This window comes from Theobroma cacao, chromosome 7 (genome assembly GCF_000208745.1).
Source record: "Theobroma cacao cultivar B97-61/B2 chromosome 7, Criollo_cocoa_genome_V2, whole genome shotgun sequence".
NCBI classification, from domain to species: Eukaryota; Viridiplantae; Streptophyta; class Magnoliopsida; order Malvales; family Malvaceae; genus Theobroma; species Theobroma cacao.
Window position 1 is genome coordinate 12081868 of NC_030856.1, and position 24828 is coordinate 12106695.

The following is a 24828-nucleotide window of genomic DNA, read 5'->3' on the forward strand; positions in this document are numbered from 1 at the left end:
TTCTCAAGGGTTTTCAGCTTTCCGTATATAAACTCTAGTTGATTAAGCCTAGGTTGCATTGGTATAAATTGTTTACATCCAAATTATCTTCGTACTATTATTAGAACGTAACTGATTACTCCCCAAGGTCCCATCAATAGTACCTAGGGTTTGTGTCCACACTTGTACATCGCTTGCATCCTAAGCATCCAAGGAGCTTTCCAAGTCACCTCTACGCTTATAAGCTTTCTAAGTCTTGCAATCCATTTTTTTTTCTTGTAGATTGGCCACTCACTTTCACAAAATTTACGGATAGGATAACTTAATGGGAGAAAAGGCTTTCATAATCTATCAACTTTGCATTCAAAGTGGCTATTGATCCATATGGTGAAAAGTTAGGCACACCTGATGAAACGTCCTTCACCCTTCTGGCTATAATAGTTCAATAACCTGAATGTCTCAACTATAATGGCGGTAGCTAAATTGATGTTTCTCGTTACTTGGTCGAAGAAATCTATGGTTGAGACTTCAACATACCCTAGGATTTTTAGGAAGACCATTAACCCATGTATTGCCAAGGCAAAGGCAAAATGACCCTATTCATCCTCCTTTTGCTTCTGAATATAATCATTCAAAAAACTCCATGGGAGGCACTTGGTATCTACTTTCTTCTTCAAGTTTTGATCAACCTCTTTAGTGGTGATATCTAACAACTTGGCCAGTTTCTTTCGATGCCTTGTCCTTTGAGCTTTCCAATATATCTTGTCTAGTTGCATTTGGTTTATATGAAGCAGTGATCAATACTTCTCTATTGTTAGTGTTATATCTACTTCATTGAACATGAAACACCGATAAAAAGGATCCAAAACTGAGTGATAACCCTAAGTAGTTGTTCATCCATGTGTCATAAAGAAGCCATGCAATGTGCCTATACTTGTTATAAAAGTTGTCTCGGCTATTACGCCTTCATTGCTCCCAAATACCTATCATCTCTTAACGGTCATTTTGTTTGAGATGAAGACGAACCTTATCTGGGAAGGTCTAGATATGCCCCTTGGCCAAACAATCCCCTTCGTCTTACTGAGTTTGTCTCATTTGTAATCCTACCTTATAGTCATTCTTATCCCTATTGAGTGATGTAATCAGGATTTTTTCAGTCAATAGTTATTGAATAACCAATACTTTCCCTATATGTAACACAATGGATGCAGATGCGTCCATATGAAATAACAATGACAAAGGAAAAAAAATTCAAGTCAGTATGGTGAATAAGATCAAAGAAAATTAAATTAACGTGCATTGGAAATAAAAAAGGTAATTATTATCATGGGTATTTATCATGTTGTCGGATGTAATCTACTCCACAATTCTTATTATTATTTTTGGCGAGAAATTTAAAGAAGAGGGTGTAAAAAAAGTTCCTTCACATGTGCCTAATTCGAGGGTATACTCTTTAAACGCGTGGGTGAAGCTCTACCTAGAAAAAGGCTACTCACAGCATTTTACATGCTAGGTTTGGATTTGAACAAGGCTAAAGGTTCCCAAATTGTTCCTCACTATCAGCCACTCAGACTAGTAAGGCACCTCAGTCCTCACCCATTACAAGTTTCAAACAAACTAGGTTCAATTTGAGTAAGAGTGTTCACTAGCCCATGTGGAAGTTATCACCTCACAAAAGCGCAGCTACTAAATTCTCTTCTAATGAAGGACAAAGCTCGAGTAGAAGGCTTCTGCATGAATGCAACATGTGTCATGTGTGTGAAGGAATGTACCAACCTTTGATCAACAATCTCACATCCCTCTATTCTAAATTCCCCATAATTACTAAAAGCAATAAAATAATAATAATGAAACAATTAGTGCACAAAACAAATGCTCGAAATAAAAGGAAATATTGAATTATTTAAGACTTAGGATAACCTATGATTAATTACTGGCTTGATTTATAAAGTCCCCAATGGAGTCACCAAACTATCGTAATATGAGGGTCCAAGAACCAGACCGCTCGACATGAAATGGAGTCGCCACCAATCTTTTTTGTCACGGTGCAAATTTGCTACTTATTTGAGTATATTTCTTTAAATGTTACCTTAAGCTTAACTTAAGTCCATTTTAATAAAATAGGCTCTAGTTTACGTAACAATGTTCGGGTTTGAAAGTACGGTTATGCACAAGGAAAGTATTAGCACCCTTGCGACGCCTATTCAAAGAACAGTACCAATTAGTCATGTGTTATCCTATTTAAGCCTTAATTCTTGATTTGATTATTATTTCCCTCAATCATTATTTATATTATGTCTTTTTATTTTATTCGCAACCTAAAGTCCATTATTCAATTTTGTGGGTGTGATGTGTACATGATGTAATTATGGAATGCATGGCGTAAATCTTGATAAATGTCAAATGAAAACCTTTTATTGAAAATATACTGATAAGACCAAAGAATACTCTCTTACCTAAGAAATTACTTGGGAAAACTTGCTTTCGCAAGCTTATCAAATAAATCTTATTATCAAAGTAATCATTTATAGGTAAAAACAATATTTTCATGAATGTAAACTCTAGTAAAAGTAAATGCCTTTTTATTAAAGATATTTACTAAACCCTCTCATCATACTAATGGGACTCGAAGATATCTTTTCACTTAAGTAACTTTCTAAGAGAACTCGCCTTCACAAGCTCTCTCAAAAAGTTCCGTCGTCAAGGCTTATACTCACATACAAAATATATCAAGATGCTTAATATTGAAATAATGCAAAGATGGTACATGGTAGATTATAAATTTCAATATTAATCATTATTTATTCCATACATTTACTATTGCTATAATTTATCATTTTGTAATTTTTTAATTATTTTATTCTTATTTACTTTATGCTTTTTTATTATTTTTTTATCCCTTTTTAATATATATTTTTAAAAAATCAAAACCATTCGCTTATTTATTATTTTATTCTTTGCAGTCTATCTATTTATGCTTTATATAACTAAATAATTTTTTTTTTGTCTACCATTTTCTTTTACAAAATTTTAATTATCATATATTAATTTTTATAATTTTTTTTAAACCCAACTCTATACTATTTTAAAGCTACATATATTTCACCTACTATCTTTTGCATTTATTATTTATTTATTATTTCTTTTTTGTTTCATTTCTACTTTAAGCTTTTTCATTTTATTAATATCTTTTCTTTATTAATATTTTAAAGAAATATTCATTTGGATTAAAATATTAGACTTAAGATTAAGACCCTCCTATTATACTAGTAGAGTTTAAATCAAATCCCTCACTTCAAAAAAATTAATTTGAGATTGCGACTTCTTGCGTTCCGAATAAATATTCCATCATCAATATAATCCAAATATCTATTTTATTATTATCTATTATTTAATTTCATTATTTTTATCTTTTATTATTATTATTATTATTTATCAAAAGACAATCTCATGACTTAGTTACCTTACCAAGCCACAACTCAAACCCTTAACTACTCTTTTTACATATATATTTTAAATAAGTATATATATATTATATTAACATTTTTTTCTCACAATATAACCACTTCAACCGCAAATATTCAACATAAGCATTTATTATCTTATACAATAATATGCTGCCACTTTCATTATTATTTCATCATGCGCATATGTGCACGTATATATTTTTTATACCATTTTTTAAACTATATAATTAATCAACACATAAAAAAGATATCTAGATAAATGCAGACATCTAAACTAAGCCCACAATCAAGCAATGACATAAAAGGTCCAAAGGGTTACACCTTACTGGACTCACCGAAGGTCTGAAACTTAGTTCAAGAGTTCTAGACTCAACTGATGGTTCAAGATTCTGGATCTGAAGGTAAGTCATCGAGCTGGCTCAACTTCAAGAAAGGGTCCGTCCAGACACAGGCCGCAAGGAAAGGCTCACCCAAGTAATGGCCATGGCTGACCTTCTCCAACAAGGCCTATTCTTTCTTCCCACAACGCACTGTTGGTGTTTACAAGATGGCTTCAAGAATGCCCTAAATGACACTGTTTTGAAACTAACTAAACCTAAATAGAAAAGCCTAATTTTCACAAAACACTTCTTTTTCTCCACAGCCGCACCATTATGCTCTTTTCCGTTGCAACCACACCACTCTGAAACTCAACCATGCAACCACCACACGATTGCCGTCTCATCTTGATCACTTCCTCGATCTCACCTCAACTACCAAAACTACCAAATCCCTAATCTAAGTAGATCTTCAAAAAAAAAATCCAACTTCTCAAACACAACAAAAACTCAACTCATAACACTTTTCCCCTAAAAAAAAAAAAAAACAAGCTTGAAGCTATATATGTGATTTCTTGAAAGGGTTCCATCCTACATTTTTTGTATATATTTTGTGTTTCTTGTGGCTTCTCTGCTGCTAGATCTAAGGTTTAGCTTCTGAGGTTTTGTTTTTGGTAAGAAACCATATTTTTTGTAGGTTTTTTTTTAATCTCCTCTAACTTTTTTTTCTGCTCCCGAATTCTTTTTTTTTTATTTTTGCTTCCTCCCTTTTTGTAAGCAGGGGAAGGATTTTGAAAATCTTTCCTCTCTATTTGCTGCCATTGGCTAGGTCTTGGTGGTCGCATGCTACTAATGGCAATGTCTTTGGGTTTAGCAGCTTCCTGCCAAACCTTTGACTTTTCACAAATTGAGGGGAAGAGAAAAAATGTTGTAAATCTTAAAAGGAAGAAAAGCTAGTCAAAATTGGCATGTCTTGGGAGAAAGAAGTGCTACTCAAATCACGATTTTTCCTTTTTTTATGAAAAATTATTTATTTTATCTTTTGTTTATTTATATTGATTTTTTTCACCTGAACTTTTTGGGTCTTAGAGACCTATTTAGCCAAAAGAGGGGAATTTTTCTAAGTCGCATGAGTAGCAAGTTTTTGAATAATTTATTGAAATTAAAATAATTTGGTTAAAATTATTTTTATTAAAATAATTTGTTAGTTGATTAACAAATAATTATTTTAGTTGAAAATAAATATAATTATTTTTAGTTTAAGGCACATGAGGAGGATTTGGTTAAAATAAGTATATTTATTTTAACAAATTATATTTATTTAAGATGTAAAAATTTGGTTAAAATGGTTTTCGAATAATTTATTCAAGTTAAAATAATTTTTTATAAGTCATTTAACACTTTAGAATATTTTGGTGCATGCTTGATAATTCAACGCTTAGTTAGGGTCAGAATTTGTTAGTTTATTTTGGGTTTTAAAAATTATATTTATTCAAGTTAAAATTTGATAAAAAAATTGAAAAGAAAAAATGAAAAAAAAACTAATTGTTATTATGGAAACTCAGTTGTTAAAGTAAAGTAATTGAACAATTAAGTAACTGTGTGAACAAGAAATTGTGACTTAAAGTTATTTATTTATTAGAGACAACTTTTATACCTTTTGTACTTTTTAGGTGTTTTGTGATTAATAACAAGTGTTTACCAATCATAACCAGTGTCCACCGATTATGAATAACAAGTGTCTGTTAAAATGAATATTAAATTTATATTTTCTTGAATAAACTGGAAATGTATACTCTAGTATAATATATAAATGTATTAATTTTATATGTATGCAAGTAAATAACTTTTTTCATTTGAAACGTTTAAGTTATTTTATAACTATAAAAGTCATGTAATATTAAATTTTGATTATTTATTTAAAAAGGTTTGGAAAGAATTTAAATTGCAATTTAAATCAACCTAAAATACTTCATTTTGAATTTTACAAAATTATATTTTTCTATTTTGATTTCAGAGTAACTCAATAACATCAATTATGAATACCCGAATCTCTAGTAGTCTAGAAGAAAGTATTAGTAGATCAAAACTGAATAAATTGACCTAACCAACCAAATTTGATCAACTCAGTTCAATCTATTTATTTTTAATTAAAAATTCAATTAGATCGATTTAATCGATCGACTATCGGCATTCGAAAAAACTAATCAAATCGATCAAATAACTGACCTACTAATTAAAATGTAAAAGGAGTCCATTGAGACTAATATATTTTTTCCAAAATTTTGGATCCTAATTAGATATTTGATTACACATGCCATGCTAGTTTATTCACTTCAAGCAACATTATTGCAGCAAGTCAAATTTAAGCCGAACGCATCCTTGCCTAATACCTTTATAAAGAATGGTGGCACCTGGCTTCATCACAAACCTCAGTAGCCGTGCTATGTTTCGCTAATTGGCCTGCTGCAGAATGCCTTTCCAAGAGCAATGCAGAGACTCCTGAAGGTCTTGGCCATTGACGCAAGCAGATAGAAGTAACCAAAGTCCAAAGATTCCACTGATCAGTTTTCATGTCACCCCGTCTGCATCACTCTTCACCATAATCCCCATAACTCCACAACCTTCCATAAAAGATAGCCACAGTTTCCATGCTGCTACTTGGTTCCAACATCTGTACTCTTATGGCCATGAATTACTCTGTCTGTATTTCCTTGTAGCTGTTCCTAGCATTGCTTCCAACACTATTAGTCTTCTCAGACGGTTCATAGCTCCATAGTGTTCAGCTTTACCATACTTGGGGTGGTTGTTTCCATCTTTACTTTAGTTGGAGCAGTGGTCTAATGGTTTCCCACCATAGCTGCATCATATAAAAATCTAGAATGCAAAAAGGAATTGAATTTGTCTGAGATATCATTCAGTCTCTATAATACTTCTTTCCCATTTCAATACACCACAATTCTCTACAGCTTGCAGCGATAAAGCCAGAAAATCTGAAGACTTCCTCCAAAGCACATTTGAGATCATCACCAATAGTTTTTGGCAGGCATGAAGCTCATCAATCCTCTCCAAATCAGTCAATTCAGATGAATGATCCTTCCACGGCTGGTCAAATGACCTGCATAAAGAGTACAGCAGGGCATTTTAATTTCTCTCAGGGCATAGTAGCACACATTTCAAATGAACTTAACTAGATCAAGCAAGGAATAGGTAGTAACAAAATCAATCAAGACTTCAATCAATCCCACTCCCACCCCCCTTTTTTAATTTGTTTTGGAGAGGGTGGATAGGGGAGGGGACACTTAAGAAATTACAGGATACATACATACATACATCTATTATATGTTTGTCTCTGGCAATTTACTACTTTGAACAAACAACCATATATTCAGACTTTTTTCAAGTATTTTCCATGGGAAAGAACCTAGTAGCAAACATCACAAATTCACATGTGCTGTGAATTTGATTAATCAAAAACACTCACAAATTAACATTAAAAAAGAAATGTTAAACTGCTAAGGTAATTGAAATTCCTAGGTTCTATCCCATATTTCTAATTAATTTCCACCAGTCGGTGCCAAGCCGACTGTGAGGACCACTTAGATGTCACCAATTAAAACTGACATGGGGGAATGACTAAGTATTTTCTGGGGCTACAATGAAGCTAGGTCTTCATGATAGGCTTTCCAGCTATGTTTATCACCTGCTTTAACCAAATCTAAGCAAAAACAAAAGATATGCTTCTCCAACGAAACAGGCCCAAGCAACCTGAAGTTTGTTTCATTTTCATATTAAACAAACTATGGTTCTCCTCTCTGCTTAAATATGATGTTTGTAGGAATCATTTTATTAACTGATCTCTCCATATTTGTTGTTATTCTTCTTGAATTAGCCTTGGCATATGATACTGTGTGGCTAGGATTTTTTGTGCTAATATATTTTCTCTTCAATTTGGAAGTCAGAGTGGGATTATGCCATTGTATTTCAGGGAAAAAAAAAGGAATAAAGATTGCTGGAATGACACCTTGACCCAAGCCCAACGTTGATAATTCCTAACAAGCCAAATACAAAGAATATTAATGAAGCTTAAGCTTGAGCAAAAGCTAGAGTCTGATGGTGCCCCAAATATGCTGAAGCGAGACCCAATTAATCAACTCAGCTCAGCTCAATTGCAGCTACCAAATGTACTATCACATCTTAACAAAACACTGATAGAATTATCATAAAACCAAAAATGGGGGATGGGGGCTATATTACCATCTCCAAGCAGGATATGATTCAGGAGGGCAACATATCATTGAACAAAGGGTCACCATTGAAGTTCTAAAGTCAAGCATGAAGTCCAATCCTGATTCAGCCAAAATCACAAAAAGTTAGAAATCATTTAAAAAAGAATTCCATAAAAGCACTTTTGCAAACAGAAGAACTATTTTGGCAATTGACAGACTCCCCCAAGAAATTTTTAATAAAGCTATCGGTACAAATACTATTTTTACCCCAGGGAAAGAAAATAACAATTAAGAACCACTATAGTCGCTCAGTGAGGTTCAACATTACAAGCATATACAAGTCAAACACCTGCAGAGAGGGTCTATCCCTTGAGCCAAAATAATTGGCAATGGCATCATTGGGTAAAACATATGTTTCTAAATAAACAAGAGTATCCTTAAACTAATTCAGAAGCCTTACTAGCGACAGGGAATGACTAGTAACATGGAATCTCAAATTGTAAGAGCATGATTTTGCTCAATGGCTATCATTCATTAAGTATTGGGTTCAATAAAAAAAAAAGAACACATAATTGTAGTCAGTCTCAATCCACTTGTCCATAAATTATATCATATTCATCTTTAGGACTATAAGTTTCCAGTCCAGCCACACATCCACCAGTGCTCATAGAACACCTGGATCTTGTATTCTGTTAACAGCTTCTACCATCATAAAATGCCAAAATGAGTCCAACTAATTGTTTAACATCCCACCACCCATTACAAAGTTCATAATATCTAGCATAAATTAGAAGAGTATTTAACCTGATTGGTTGGCAACAAACATGTCAATTGATTCTTTTCATAAACCAAATTGAAATCTAATTTGACCCCTATTCCCACCCTCAATCCATGATGCCATATAGACAAGACATTAATCAAATTTTAGTATACCTGCAACTTTGGAATCATCACAAAGGAGGAGACAAAGTGCAGAGATGACTGATGGAAGAGCACTGCAATTTATGCCAAGAGACTGCTGGAGATAGAAGACTTGGGCTGCTAACATCTCCTCACAGTAAAAGCTACTTTTGTTGCCTTCTTTATCTCCCTTTGGAACATATTCCAACAAAGACTGAAGAGTTTTTGAGTTTGATCTGTCTGAAAACTTGGCAATCCAATCATTAAATTTCCAAGAAAGCTTCCCATGAATTATAGAAGCAGTAAGCCAGCGTAATAGTTTCAACGTCAAGGACTCCTCATGTGATGCCTCCTCTAAGATTACTGGGAGATAGAGACCAGATTCTTTGCACTGAAACATTTTTCTAGACTCGGACTTTAAGGCAGTAGAAGTGGCCCAAATAAGAAAACTTGAGAGCTTCTCTCGATCCTGCAAGATACATCCAAAGCGAATCTATTGTTTAGTGAAGGGAACAAGGTAGCACAATAGTGGATATAAAACAGAATTGGTAACAAAAGAAAATATGGATTGAAAGAACTCCTTTCTCTTTTTCTTTCCTACTTTCTTTCTTCTGAGCCAGGTATTGATTTAAAAAACTCAAAAACCACATTAGTCCAATCCAATAATGTCAAAGTATTAAACAGAGTGCTATATATTTCTCTGACATATATGAACCTACTATTACGCATGAGATACAAATAGATAAGCAGCAATGTCAGGTAACAATGAATCCCACTTCTCTTTTATCTTTAGAGCTGCTTGAGAGTTATTCAACAAAACGTATGAGTAAAAATGTTTTCCCTGTCCTCCATTTTAAAGAAAAAGAAATATTAAGGGGCCTTAATCAGCATAAATGATGATTGTACAAAACTAGTTGACATTATAAAACACCAGTTATAAAGTTCTGGCATGATACATCATATACATGTAGAGACATAACTATTTATACTCATCAAAAAGAGGTAGAAAAACAGAGAGAGAGCGAGAGAGAGGAACCATGCAAAACATGTCAATAGGAGGTGTGCTCGTAAGTATAGCTTCAAGCCCACACTCTGCATTTCCACTATATCTTCCAATGTCATGCTCATTAACGGCTCGATAGATTTGAAATAAACCCTCCAGTGATAGGGTGAAATGAGGCTGGTACATTTGCCTTTTCTGGGACATCTTTAGTGTGGATATGATGATCTGTAAAGTTGGATTGACAAAAGCAGCATGTTCATTTATCAACTTCATGCCACCAACTAGAAGTTTATATAGATGAGATGCAAGTTCCATCAGCTGTTCAAGGGCACAGCTTTGCAACCATTCAGTGATATCTTTTGATGAAATAACCTCGGTGACAACCTAAATTAAAAAACAGAAACATTAGTAAATATAGCATTAAAGTTAACATTTAACATATCCATAGAGCACATCAGACATTAAAGGTTCATATAACTATGAATTAGCATTTAAGTATTGGAACCATCTTAAATAAGGTGCTTATCCAAAAAAATAAAAAAATAAAGACTATCTTAAGTTATATTAAGATGGTGAATCCAAGCAGCACCCATATCATTGGCCCTACCATAGCATTTGATTAAGAATTATTTTCCATCATAGAGCAATTCTGATAGTTCATAGCAATGACAACAAAGATGAAAACACTAAGTTTAAATTAAAAAGACAAACTTGAAATTTTGCTAAATCAGAAATCGATTTCACATAAATTGTGAAATAGAGAAATTACATTCACCTCACAATACATAAATCACACACTAATTCATTTATTAGGATACTATTCCAAAGTTTGCACTCAAAAAATTGCATGGCTAATTGTAAGTCTTTAAAGAAATGCATGGTCATGTTTAGGTGGGTTGAAGAAACTGCATCTAAAACCAATTTCACCCAACCTTATTAGTCTACTTAAATTATCAACATGGATACAGCTTCTATATCTGAATTACGTGTCACTCACTAGGGATAGCAATTAGGTAGGTAAATGGTTACCTACTCTGTCCAAGGGTGTAGCCACATAGTAGAGAGTGGAATAAAATGACACCAATCACCTTGAAGAAAATATAAATTGTGTATTAAGTAAGTTATCAAATATTGACCTCAGTAAATCAAGTAAAAAACGTTTTAAGAGGATGGAGTCAAAGAGTAAATTTCATCTTCACTCTAACACTTCAATTAGATAATTTTCTTGCTATTAAATTATTTTGAATTGGTACATAAGCCACATGATAAACTGTAATCTAAAAGTCATGCAAGTAAAATGGGGAAAAAATCGACCCAAGCCTGAAAAACCTGCCCAAAGGCCAAAACCCAACATGACCTAATCTGAACTGACTTGAAATGCCAACAATCCAAACCTGATCTTAAGGGTGTGTTTGGATGTGGAATTTTGAAATTTTGAATATTGGAATTTGATGAGATAAAGAAAATAAAATAAGTATTAAAAAAAAAAGAACAATGATGTTAGAGATAGAAAAAGAAAAAGATAGAGAAAACATGTTGCATCGGTGTCATTAGATTTGTAAATATGTACAGATGTTAGTAATAATATTGAAAAGATCAAGAAACATAATTAAAAATGAAAAGATCAAGAAACATATTTAAAAATGAGTCATTGTAGTTAAGAGTGAAAGAAAATAAAAGTTACATCTAAGAGGAAAGAGAACAAAAGTTTATGTCTTCCTAAGAAAATCAAGGAATTCACAAATGGTATCATTTGAAATGAGAAATTTGGGCCTTCAAAATCCCATATCCAAATTCCAAGAATTTTGACAATTCCAATTTTTATTTTGCCACATGTACACATATATACACATAAAAGAAAAGTCATAACCCATAATGATCCAAAGTCCCAAACTCAAAACAACTCAACACAAACCTAACCTGACCCACCCTGCCCCCAAATTGCCACCTCCAACCAAAGTGGCAACAGACCTTTGCAAATTATTGGATTAAATCATTTGAGCAAAACCTGAAAGAGGAACTATTTATACTTTACAGACATATGCTTAGCATAAGCAAGAGATGACAACAAGGGATGTCAATTTGGAGAAAGTAATTTGCTATAGATCATTGCAGAATTTTCAGAGACATATCATCAAGAAAAGCTTAAAAGAAGCTGTGCCTAAATGATAACCTCCTTTACAGTATGAAAGAAGACCTAGTTATTCATAATAGAGTAGGTGGATTAAGTTAAATTTCGTGATCATTAAAAGTAATGCCAGCCTCGAATCAAGCTAAACGAATGAGGCCCATGATGACAACAAAGAGAGAAAGCAGAGTGGGGATGCCACGAATTGAGGAGAAAATAAAACTTCTATTAGAATGTTAAGGAAATAAGATCCTTCGAAGGAAAAGGGCCAGTTAGAATCTGTAAGGCATAAGAAGGTTCCAACACATGATGCCAAAAATCATAGTACAAAGGTCATTTTGTAGAATCAAGTGGAAAAAGGTAACTACCTCTATAACCATAACCAGCTCAGTTAAGAAAATTCTGTTTTCATCTCCAAGCAGCACCCTGCTATAGTTTGAGAGAATAGATGACAACCATGAAAACAGACTGCACTGTTCAACCAGATAACGAACCATTTTATGCAACTGAACAGACTTTTTCAGTATCTGCCAAAAAAAATGAATAAATGGAAGAAGACCATTTAAAATTAAAAAAGCAAAAATTCAATATCATATATGAAATGACAGACCACCAGCTTCAAAGTTTCACAAGATAATGGGCCAAGTTGACACCTGAGTTTGTCACAATGGTAGCAATCTGAATATAAAGATCCAAAGAACAAATGGATAGAAAAAATCATAGAGCAACCATCTACATATTAATCTCGGAGACATATTTGTGATTCCATTTAATCAAAGGCCAAACAAGATGATTGTATTTGAAATTGATCAATACAGTACATCAAAATTGTTATAAAACTTTACCAATCAATGTACCCGAGTCTGTCAACATAAATCCAGAAACGGCATCAACGAAACATATTTCCTCTGTTCCAAATTAATTCTCCTCACATTTGTTCCAACTAGCCCCATGATGTCTATGACTTGCATTATCTACAGAGCAAAATGTTATTTTTATTTCTATTATTCTCATTAACTTTTTCCATGCTTAGTCGAACAAACCAGAACAACTGAAAACAAGTAATCTGTGGCTAGCAGGAGAAATGTTGCAACCTAGATTGATTGGCTGACTTCTAAAGTTTAGCATTCATTAAGAAGAACCCTTCTTTTAACCTTAACCTGTCATAGGGAGCTTAAATGTTCACTAGTGTCCTCCATGCCACATCGAATTTCTTGAATAGAAAACTTTCATCAGATCACATCATATCAGCTAAAGGTGGAGTTCCTTCAGTTCCTAGTAAAACTATGTAAAGCATTAAAATTGTGGACTTGCATTAAACCCACCTTGAACCTTTGAACTTAAATTGACACATGATATGATTCTGTTGGGGAACCTAAGGAACTCCACCAAAATCTTACCCTTATCCCAATAATATGATATAAATATTTACTCAAATCTTCTTTTAAGTTATTTTTTGGCTCATTTTTACCTCAATTTTCTCCCTCTAGTCTCTTCAAAGCCCTACATCTAAACCTTAATCACTTGTTGCCCAATTATTTCCATTACAGCATTCTTCCCATATTGTCAATATTCTAACTACCTAAGCTTTGTGCCATTACCACACTAATACAAAATCTAATGTTTCCTCACCGGTCACCACTCACCACACTTAAGTTCTTTAAGGATTGCCAACTAGTCTTGGCCCTCTATACTTCTTTCCCTTTGATGTATGTAACAAAACCTAAGCTTTCAAGAACCCTAAACCACAATTACCAAACTCCAATACACCCTTCATTACTGTAACTGTTCATCAACTTCGCACAAAATGAACAAAAAGTTACTCCATTGTAAAACTTAAATATACTACCAATCAATGATTAGTGCTCTTTCAAAGAGGAAATATAATGGGATAGAGGGACTAAAATCACATTATAAATAAGAATATAGTATGAATGTATCAGCGATAAGATGATAATGAGACAAAAATTAAATTTACAGAAAAAGTGACAATTTCAACCTTTTCAAGAAACTGGCAATGACATAATTGGCTGGTGAAAATATGATATAGAAGTATATAAAAAACCAGACAACCAATCATAACAGCCTATATATTACCTGAAGAATTAGTTTTTTTGACTCATTATCTGAAAGAGGGGAAACATAAAAACTCATCAGAGTCTCTAAAATAGAGCTCCTGATATACAACCAAGCATCATCCTCTAAATTAAGCCCTGCATTGGCTAGGCGAAGTATCCAGAGCCTCTGTGCTCTAAAGTTAACAGCACTACTCTGGAAAAAATCATGGAACAAGGGTATTTGCTGCAAACACAAATGAAACATATAAAGAGTTGGCTACCATACATAGTAATAACAAGAAAAAGGCAAGCAATTTAAAGAAGCATTTTTTAAACAAACGGTTTTTGGCTTTTTGCAAAACTTATCTTGGTCATAAACAAGTACCTTCATATTTACTCTAGAAGAGTTCATCAAAAGCTTATTAAAGGTTGAATAATGTTCATGCAAAGGATCCAACAAAACCAGTGATGTCTCTGCAGCAAAAAGAGCTATAACAGAAGGGATTCTTTGCCATGGCTCTTCTATTCCATTTTGCATATACATCAACAACAGGTGAAGTCGCATAACATCTTTTTTCCTCTGACACCTCTGAAAAATTAATTTGAATTTTGGGTAAATATTACTTCACTAAAAATTCCATGCAATTAGCAAACTTATGCACAACAATTAGTCAGGAAAATATAATATCCCCATATTTATAATATCTAATCCAATTAACAGCTTAGTTGCTAGTTTAGATTCAAGCACCAAAGTCTGCTTCCAGAAAGAATTATCCAATACAGGGAATCTCAAATTTTTCTGAAATTCATGCATTGGGGAACCATTGAACTGAAACAGGCAAATTGTGAACCAGCCAAGGAGTAACTTATAATATAAGCTTACCAGGAGGGACAGATTACTTTTAAAAGGAAAAGGTTTATAAGTTGAATTTATGTTTATTATTTTTCAAAACAATTATGGTTTTGTCTTTCTTGGTGAGAAGCAAGATGTTTCAAATTGTGTGAACATCATCAGACTGCACAGCCAAAAAAAGGTTGAATTTTGAATTTGGTCCCTCCACTATTTCAATTCGGCAGTTTTAGCCCCTCTACCTCAATTTTAATGAAATTAATCCTTACACATTTATTAAAAGTCGATTTAAGGATAATTGCTAACAGTGTTACAATTTTACAGTTAATTTACATGATGTGGCATTTTGGTGATGACAATGATGAGACAGATTAAGTTTCTGATCACATGGCAAAAATCAATCTAAAAATATTATATGCTTATTTTAATTAAATAATAATTAATATTTGTTTTAGATTCTAAAAAACAAACTTTTAGTTTTTTTTATTAAAAAAAAAGGTTTTTTTGTGTGAACATGTACGTGTCTCCATAAAAAATTTAGGTCAGCATGCCACATAATCAATCAAAATGCCACGTAGCCAAAAGTAATGGTAGAATTTTAATACCGTTATCATTGTCCTTAAATTGACTTTCAACAAAAGTGTATGGATTAATTTCATTAAAATTTGGGTAAAGGGCCTAAAACCACCAAGTTGAAATAGCAGGACCAAATTCAAACTTCAATCACCAGAAAAACAAAAACATCTGACAAGGTTCACTTTCTGCCTTTCTGTAAAGACTACCCTTTGAAGGCAACTAATTTTAACAAAAACAAAGAGGATACACACTCATGATCAAAAGTAACAAAATTATTAAACCCTAATACTTATTCTCCCTTTAAAAATTTTTACAAAACACAAGCACACAACTATTAGTCTATAACTATTAAGGGGACAGATGTTAAATAACCGTAACTTCAATGTATTTAGAGAAAATGCATATATAACGAAAGTGCACGCTAACTGATACCAACAAAATTCAGTACCTCCAGTGAAATCTTGAATCTTGAAAGAACTTCATACGCCAATTTTCTCATCCCGACATCAAGAGAAGACATGCTAACAAATGCAACTGCAAGCAAGCCTAAACCAGCAAACTCAACTGGTTCAATATAGCCTGCTGACAAACTATGAATTGAAAAGCGCATGATGAAAACAGGATCATATCGTTGTATATTTCCAGCACCAGGAGAATGTAGCTGCATACATTGAAAATACAAAAATTATCAGTGTGCTATAGCAGAATCATAACATGAAATAGAAATGCCGGAGACACAGAACAAAATTCAAAGTAATGGACTACAGTAACTAAAGGTATACCTTAATCATGTCCTTAATATTATCTGATTGAAGCTTGTTCAAGGATAAAGGCCTATCGCTAGCAGTTCTATCATACGGAAAGTGCAGCACAGTTGCAGCACATACTTTGGGGTCAACTGGAAGATTCTCCCTGTACTTAATTTTTCGACACTCTTGAGCTGCTTCAATATCAGTCATGATATTACGAGAAGCACCATGCTCCAGCCCATGTTCTTTTCTTACTTTCATAGCAGCACTGCCCCAAAGGTAATCTATTTCTGCAATATATTTAGAATCTGATGAATCAATGGTCTCAATCTCATTTATCAGACTGTACATCTCCAAGTCAATTTCACTTAGTGTTGCACCATAAGAAGACAGAAGCAACAAATGCAATTCTTTAAGATTTATACTACTATCATTTCTAGAATCAAAATCAGACTGAGCAGCACCAGACAGGAGGAGTGTTCTAAGTAACTTAAGGATTTCTAGCTGCTTCACACACATCTCAGCTGCTTCCTGATCATCCTTGCCATCCTTCACATTTGAAGTGATATCAGGGACAACAAGCAACCTCAGAATACTGGACATAGGCCTGAAAAATGTACCAGTCTCTGAGGTAGATGATTTAGAGATAGAGTGAATCATAGGGGCAAACTGAGAATGACCAAGCAACATTTGAAGACATAGAACACGTGAAAATTTTCCCTCTGACAGCAATATGAGGATGCTTCGTAGAATTCCCAGTGTTTTGGAATCTTCAAATCTGTAGAGGAGAGTGGATCTCATTAATTGTTCTACAAAAGGAATAGATTGCAACAGAATTAGATAACTGTGCATTTTTCTGGTCAGTTGAAGAATATTTCTCAAGATGAAAACTTCCAAACATCTGTACAAGCATAAGCAGTCCCCACTCTTTGCTATTATTGATATGGAATACTCTGGAATTAAAGGTAATTTCTTAACCATCCATTGCCATGCACCCACTAAAGCATCCATGAAATGCATTCTTGATGAATCCGCCTTATTAGATCCCATTGTTAACGAGATTTCCCTCAAGCCTCCATCTTCTTCTTTGGGCAGAAACAGAACTTTATCATCTTCTGGAAATAACAGCATCTTGCAGAATGATATTTTGGCAACAACTTTATTAATATGGTTCAATGACTTATTAACTGAACTAAAATCCATTTCAGAGACACCGCAATCAAGCAGTTCTTCATGTGTAACAGAATATGCGAAAATGGAATTAAAAAGTTCCAATCGCTTTTTCAGTTTCAAGGAGTCTCCACTTAAGAAAAAGTGATATCTCAACAAATGAATTGCTTTCCCCAGAAGACTTTCGTCAACCAGATTAAAAAGTTCTTGAGAAGAAGAGGGCAAGAACTCGCTGTACTCCTCCTGAAATATATCTCCAGACACAAAGCTTTTCCAATGCACAAAACCATTTAATAGCATCCTAGAATAAAAGGATGGTATACTTTTAAAATGCCGGTAGAAGTGCTTCTCAAATTTCACAAAAGCTGAATTTACCAATGATAAAGCAGCAGGAAGAAGCATCATAAAATTGTCATCTGAAAGGGCATAACCAGAGATTTCTTTCATCAAAATGCCATTGGAAAAAAAATCTTTGTTTAAGATACTTAAAAATAATTGCCCAAAGATTGACAGATGCAGGGGACTCATCTCAATAAGAAGATGCAACAGTTTAGCTTTTGCAATGCTTGTCCTGTAAATGCAATGAGAAACCATTTCTACTGGAGTGCTCATCAAAACCCTTGACATTACTGCACTTGATGGATGAAGTTCACCACGCTGTGAGCTTTTTTGTCTATACACAGCATTAACAGCTCTCAGCAAACACATATCAGCAAAATCCAAATTAAAATTACAGGCAAATTTACAAACCTTAACATAGATATCCTCCAAAATATTAACATCAAAAGTCTTCTCTTCCACTTGCCATAAGAAATCATATGGAGCTCTCTCTATGAGAGGCTGCTGCAAATAAGTGGAAAGAACTTCAAAACCACCTCCAGCCAGAGAAAAACCAACAGACAGAGCAGACATTACATGAGAATTTTCGGCTGTCAGTTTATTCACATCAATTCTACTAAACATCCAATGCCCCAGCTCAAGAAGCTCAAAAGGGGAAATAAATAGAATCAAAGCATGTATAGCACAAAATGATGAGAGAAGTGGCTGCAAATCTCCACTACCACTGCACACATCAAACCTGTCCTTTACATCTAGAAACAGCCTTTGTACCAAAGAACTGAAAGCCCTCCGAATTGTCCTCTTTGCTTCATCTTCAATGACAGAATAATGGCTTTTCGAAACAGACAAGTAGAAGTCTAAAGTTGCAGTCAAAAGATCCAGGATATGATGATCTAATTTACGAACTCTCTGCCCAGATAAACTCAGAAAAGTCTCTAAACCATTCCCTAGAAGTCCTGTTGTCACCTCCTTATTACAGCTCAATGGACAGGTCAGTGATGATATCATTTCCGGATGACATAAGATAATTTCTCCCACTTCTCTTATGGTTTCTGCTAACAAAGGAACTTCAGTATTCATTGAACACTCAAAATCAGGCTTCAAAGCCAACAGTTGGGAAAACATGTGCTTTACGATAATCAAACAAATATCAGAAACTTGTTCCAGTTCATTTAACTGTTTGTTTCTATAAAACAATTGTACACGATAAAACCAAAATAACACAAGGCGCAGAAAGGAAATGGGGCAATCACTAGTCCAATCTGACCTTTTAGACAAAAGCAAGTCCTGTATCTTGGAGGACTCTGATAAATAAGGGGCATCAATGCTTATAGTTGCTGGAAATAGCACATGAAAGGGCACCTGCTTCAAAAACAAACTAAACGCTGCAGCAGCTGATTGTATCGTATCAAAATCAATGTTAGAGGTCATTCCTTCATCATCATCCTTGCCTTTCTGATGGATCTCTAAAAAAGCCATTTCCAGACCAGGAACAAACACTTCAGGCCATATATTAGAAAGACCAACAAGAAAATTTTGCTCACTAAATATTATTGATGACAATAGTGGGACAGCTACACCAAGCTTCAGAGAAATAGTCATTACCAAAGGAAAATTGATTAATATATCCTCAGGCGTTGCACATAACATTGCAGAATAAAAGGCTTTAACAATTCCAGTTAGTTCACCATGTTGCTCATTTCCAATAAATTTTTTCACTTCACCTAGTGTAATCGCAAAAGAACTATCATCAGGGATAGCATTTTTGTCAATGGAAAGAAAATAACGAGGTGGCTGATACCATGCACTTTGTGAGAAGTAAAATAAGTTCTTCAATGGCCTCCACTCACATAAGAGATCCCCAGAATCATAAACCATGGAACGGCAATCACCAAGTCCCTCAGACAAAACTGTTTGAACTAAATCAGACAATAATCCCGCATCTACCTATCAAAATTCAGTTATCTTAGAAAATCAGAAACAGACAGTATTCAAGCATAAGGTAAAGCACAAAATCTGTACCTGTGTTTGCAGGAGATACTTCAATGTGTTGCACACATACAGTGATATCATTGACTTCTCAGATAGTGAAAAGGTTCCAGATGAGGAATTGAGCAATCTTTTACACTTGTCCAGGGCACATACAATAAGAGGGCTGAAGTTAGGGGATATACCTGCAGAACATGAGCAGTGGCTTCAGTAAATATACTGCTGTTCATCATGATTTTTGACAGACAGAAAAATCTTGAACCACAGACCACAATCTCTTCCCCACTTATTTTAGATTTTTTAGAGAACAAGATTTACTCTCTAAATCATTAGCAAAGTCACCATAAGTTATTCATCACTGAAACTATGTCAATTGACGGAAAATCTGACAGACTTAAAACATCTAATGACTTAAACTCATATCAGATTCTTGATATGTTGAGTATATGAGATTTTTAAACACCAAACATGTTAGAACCAATTTTCAGCTAAGCTTGTTAGAAAATATTGCTACCCAGATCCAAAGAGTAGCATGCTTTTGCAATAAAAGTAACAGCTTCATCAACCTCACATAAGCTGTTACTGCCCAAAATAAAGAAGATAACAATGCAGCAACAGTGATCTGGTCATACAAGCTGATCTTGGTTTTAAAGTAGTTGTCAATTACAGTGAATAGCAAGAAGGGATACTTTGCACTGAGTTAAAAGTTAAGAATAACTCAGAACAGAAAGAGCAATAACAAACTATTAAGGCAAAGAATGAGTCATGCATAAAGTTGTCCATTATCTATTTACTTTGTAACGCCACAAGCTACAAAAATGTTCATGTGGACAAATATTTAACATAAAAGGAAAAGATAGATTTAAGCTCACAGCATCAGTTATAAATCTTGAAATGGCTCAAACAGGGACCAGCTTTGTTCTCATCATATTTTTGAAACATTGGAAGAGATAGGGAAGCAAATATTCTCCATTTGATTGCAGATCATTCAATATTTCAACAAGCAATCTCAATGTCAAACAGCTTAAAGCAATATAAACATTGAAAATTAATGCAGCTATTAGTAAAAGCATAAATATACAATATTCCCCCGTCCCTTGTTGTTTCTACCATTTGGATTTCATAAAGATAAGAAAAAAAGCCTTAACTCTAGTGTATTTTACATTGAAATTTTAAAATTTTTTATAACATTGATGTTAAACGCCTTTAATACCAAACAGTAATATTAAAAATTGTGAAAAACAAAATTTGGAATACAGTATGAGCATTGGGTGTCCAAAAATGGGAAGAGGATGCAATTTTGGAACATTCCAACACAGAAAGCTGGACAAAGAAAATTGGATAGAGGGAGTACTTGTAACTAGTAAGCACATATTCAATTTACAAAGTTAGGTATGCATATATAACAAGATAAGGTCAAAAAAGCATATAAATCACTAGCTACCTTTAAAGCCTTTTAAGCGGGATATATATTGCCTAACAATATCCCAATGTTTGAACAGATTATTTCCAATGGTGGAAATTGCGTCACCCAAGAATGAGACAACAACTTGAGACAGGCTCTGCAGCACTTCTACTCCTTGCACCTCAACAGACAATTTATTTCTCCTATAACCTGGCAAAAATAAGAACCATGCACCAATTTCATATGGGTTTCTGTCAAATGCACCAGTACTCAGCATTGCTGCTCTTGCCAGATTATAAGCTTGATTCTTTATGTCACTATTTGGTGAAAGTATTAGCAAGTTAATGAACGTATGCAGATGCTTGTACATCAGTAATGGGATTCTATTGGATTTTCCATTCCCTGGAGACCATCCTATATATTCAATTAGCAAAGCCAGAAGAGAGCGCTGCAGATCTATTGGTAATGCTAATGGACTGTTCACAAGATTCATGAAGAAGTCAAATGATCCCTCTAGTACAGTTGGTACAGTCCGCTGCACAAAGTAAAACAAAATTCTATTTTAGAATAAAATTACAATAGAGATTATTTACTTCAAAATTCAAAAGAAAAATGATAAGCTACAAGTTTTCCTCAAAAATTCATGTCACTCATTTGGTGCCTTGGCTAGAAACTTCATTATCCAAAAGAATGCTACTAAGCAAATTAAACATCCATGAGAATGTTTGCTCCGCCAGTTGAAACCATGGATCTTGGTGACCGATCTCACAAACAAGGTTCTACAAATTGGAAATTAGAAGATACATATTCTAAGAATTGAAACTTACAAGATATATCTTGAGAGCATCAAGAAGCTTAGAGTAGAAGTACATCTCCACATCTTTTAATTCCATAACAGGGCTAGAGCATAGGTCTAAACCCCAAATGTCTGAAATGACATTCAAAAATTCCTTTTCAATGTCCAACTCATCTGTCACATGTGCATCTGCAACCACGTCATGATCATCAGGCAGAGCAACGTCAGGAACAGAGCTTATCCCACCTACAATAATGTCTGAGTCCTCCTTCAAAACACCAGCTTTTAATTTCTTTAAACTACTGTTGTCTGGAAATTTTTCTAAACCAAATTTCCTCTTCAAAGAAGACTTTGGAGTTCTATTGTTGGTACCTAGCGAAGAAAGTAATGTCAACAAGACCTGTGTATCAGGGAGCAAAGTTCGAACCTCATTCTGAATATCTTGCTTCACCAGTGCCCAACTTTGCATCATCTGATTTCTCACCAAAAAAATGTTGTTCAAAGAACTGATGAAGGAATCTAACAACTTCAATGCCTCCAAAAGAAGCCTTAAGGCTCCATGCTTCACAAGAAAATCAGAGTGAAGCAAACCCTTGGTGACTACAGATCTGCTGAGTGGATGAGGACATATGCAATTAATGATATTTTGCACGTCTACACTATCAAAGGAAGGTGGATCATGAGACTTAGCATCAAGGAAACCAAATGGATTTCCCATGGCCACTGAGGAAATCAAGCTTGCTGCCAGAGAAACAGTAGAAACCCTGCAAGTGCTTCAATTATCATGAACACATACAGTAATATAGGAAATAGTATTAACAAGGATAAAAGGGAGGATCTTATGAAAGTGATATGAAAACTGACCAAGTAGGCGATGCATGATCTTCAACACTGTATGGGAACTCATCCATATAAGCTGCACCCAAGGATGGTCTCCCCCTAAGAGTAGCCAAAAGTAAGTCCTTATGATAGCCAATCTCTGTAGCTTTTAGCTTTTTCATGACCCCCAATAATCTTTTTGGATTACCCTTTAATGGATTAGGTTTTCTCTCAAAATCAGGCATCAAACCATTAGAAGGATCTGTGCAAACCATAACAAGAACGCGATATGCCAACTCCACAGCAACCCCACGATTCTGCCTTCCAGAAATGTTCACCAGCTGTTCCAATGTAACACTGCCAAAGAGAACACTCCTAAGACCAGGGGGCACTAATGACTCTTCTGTGAGTACCCTATCACACAGTGTAGACAATATATATGTAACCGTTTCGTCATCATCATTCCCAAGGCCTCTCAATACACCAGAATACATTTCCCTCTGTTGCAACACCCACCTCAATAACCCCGGCTTCCCCATCTCCAAAAACGACATAGCAAACCCAACAAATGACTTTCTAGTCGAATGTTTCTTCTTATCAATCTGCTTTCTTTTTTTGTACTCAGAAAGTTTGGAAAACCCCTGGAGTTTAAAATCAAATTTCTTGGCAACCTCAGAGGCCAACCCTGAGCCACGCCTAACAACGGAACCCATCAACAAAAGTGCAGCATTTTGACGCTTCCCATCTTTAGTATTCAATTCCCTATAAACATCCTCCAACTTTTCATCAACAATCAATCTAGCAAACTTGTCAAGCACCCTACTCACACCCAATTTATCATTATATCTTCTCCCTTCAGGGTGACTTAAAATAGCCGAAATCAATGACAATACATAGGACATTCCAGGTTTCCCCTGTCGAAGCTTCCAAGCTTCTAGAAGCTCCGACAAGGAAGGAGAAGTTTCAATATAAAGATGAAGCAATTCAGCTCCAGCATCAGTTTTGAGCAACTTAACAAAATCTTTGGTAGCATCTGAAAACAATTTGATTTCGATAGAATTAATCTTATGCAATAAGTCCTTCAACTTAGCTGAGCGGGAAGATTCGAAAACAATTGTTTTTGGGACTCCCTCCTCTTCCTCTCCCTCAAACTCACTTTCAGTATCATTGTCGCCCTCCATCACTGCAACAAAACAATACCCAAATAAATAAATAATGATAATTATGGAAACCAAATTTCTTTATCAGAAAAACCCAGTTTTTATAGACATTAAATTATAGTAATAACGGAGCAAGAACTAAACAAAACCCAGAAAAAAAAAAGTGATAAACAGAACAGATGATATACCTTGGTTATCAGAAGCAAAGATGCATTCCTCCATTGAAGGGCAAGTGAAAACTGAAAAACCAAGCCGTTAAATCAACCAAACCGTTTTGCCTCTCCCACACTCAAATAGCCAAGTCGGAGGGTTTAAGAAAGAGAGGGTTTTTGATTTCGGGCGGGCCGGTATTTCTAGTTGGGCTTTATTTGTATCTTTTAGGTTTAGAAAGGCCCAATGAGATTAATGGGAGAAAATAATCTGGGCCCAATTAAATTTCTTAAATTCTCTCACTTTGTTGCCCCTTTCTTTTTTCTGAAAACAAAATTTTTCAAATTATACGGAAAAGTCGCAAACAACTTTAAATTTAAACATCGAGGACTCATGACAAGTGGTATCAAAATTTACTTAAATTTTCATTGATGTGAAAGTTCTCATATGTGATGCTAGAGTCGAAGTAGATCCAGACCAAAGTGAGTTTCTATCCTCTACGAGTGAAAGAGCCATTTCAAAAATTATATTGCAAAATTAGGTGGAGTAGAATAAGAGATGAAAGAGGTATTGGGTTTGTAAGTAATGGCTTTACTCTACCTAATAAGACGGGTTTTGAATTGAAAATATAAGCTCGTGATATATTTATTTGAAAATAACTAATTTTGATAATTATTTAAATAATTTGTTTAAAAATAGAACTTCATTTTGTTGTTAGTTTCATTACTAGTTTTTTTTTTTTTTT

General features: G+C 34.3%; 1 protein-coding gene across 2 annotated transcripts; it reads right to left on the reverse strand.

Annotated features, from left to right (window-relative positions):
- On the reverse strand, positions 5839-24206 carry LOC18594767. Of its 2 annotated transcripts, XM_018125132.1 has the most exons (14): positions 24122-24206; positions 22819-23956; positions 21986-22718; positions 21198-21693; positions 19787-19938; positions 16289-19711; positions 15955-16167; positions 14466-14669; positions 14121-14324; positions 12392-12550; positions 9929-10279; positions 8926-9361; positions 8021-8111; positions 5839-6881 (listed from the first exon to the last, which is right to left on the reverse strand). In XM_018125132.1, exons 1-14 carry the CDS (start codon positions 24153-24155, stop codon positions 6677-6679), a joined length of 7839 nt encoding a protein of 2612 aa, XP_017980621.1. In that variant the 5' UTR covers positions 24156-24206; the 3' UTR covers positions 5839-6676. The 2 variants fall into 2 exon arrangements, with proteins under 2 accessions (XP_017980621.1, XP_017980622.1); XM_018125133.1 differs by lacking the exon at positions 12392-12550.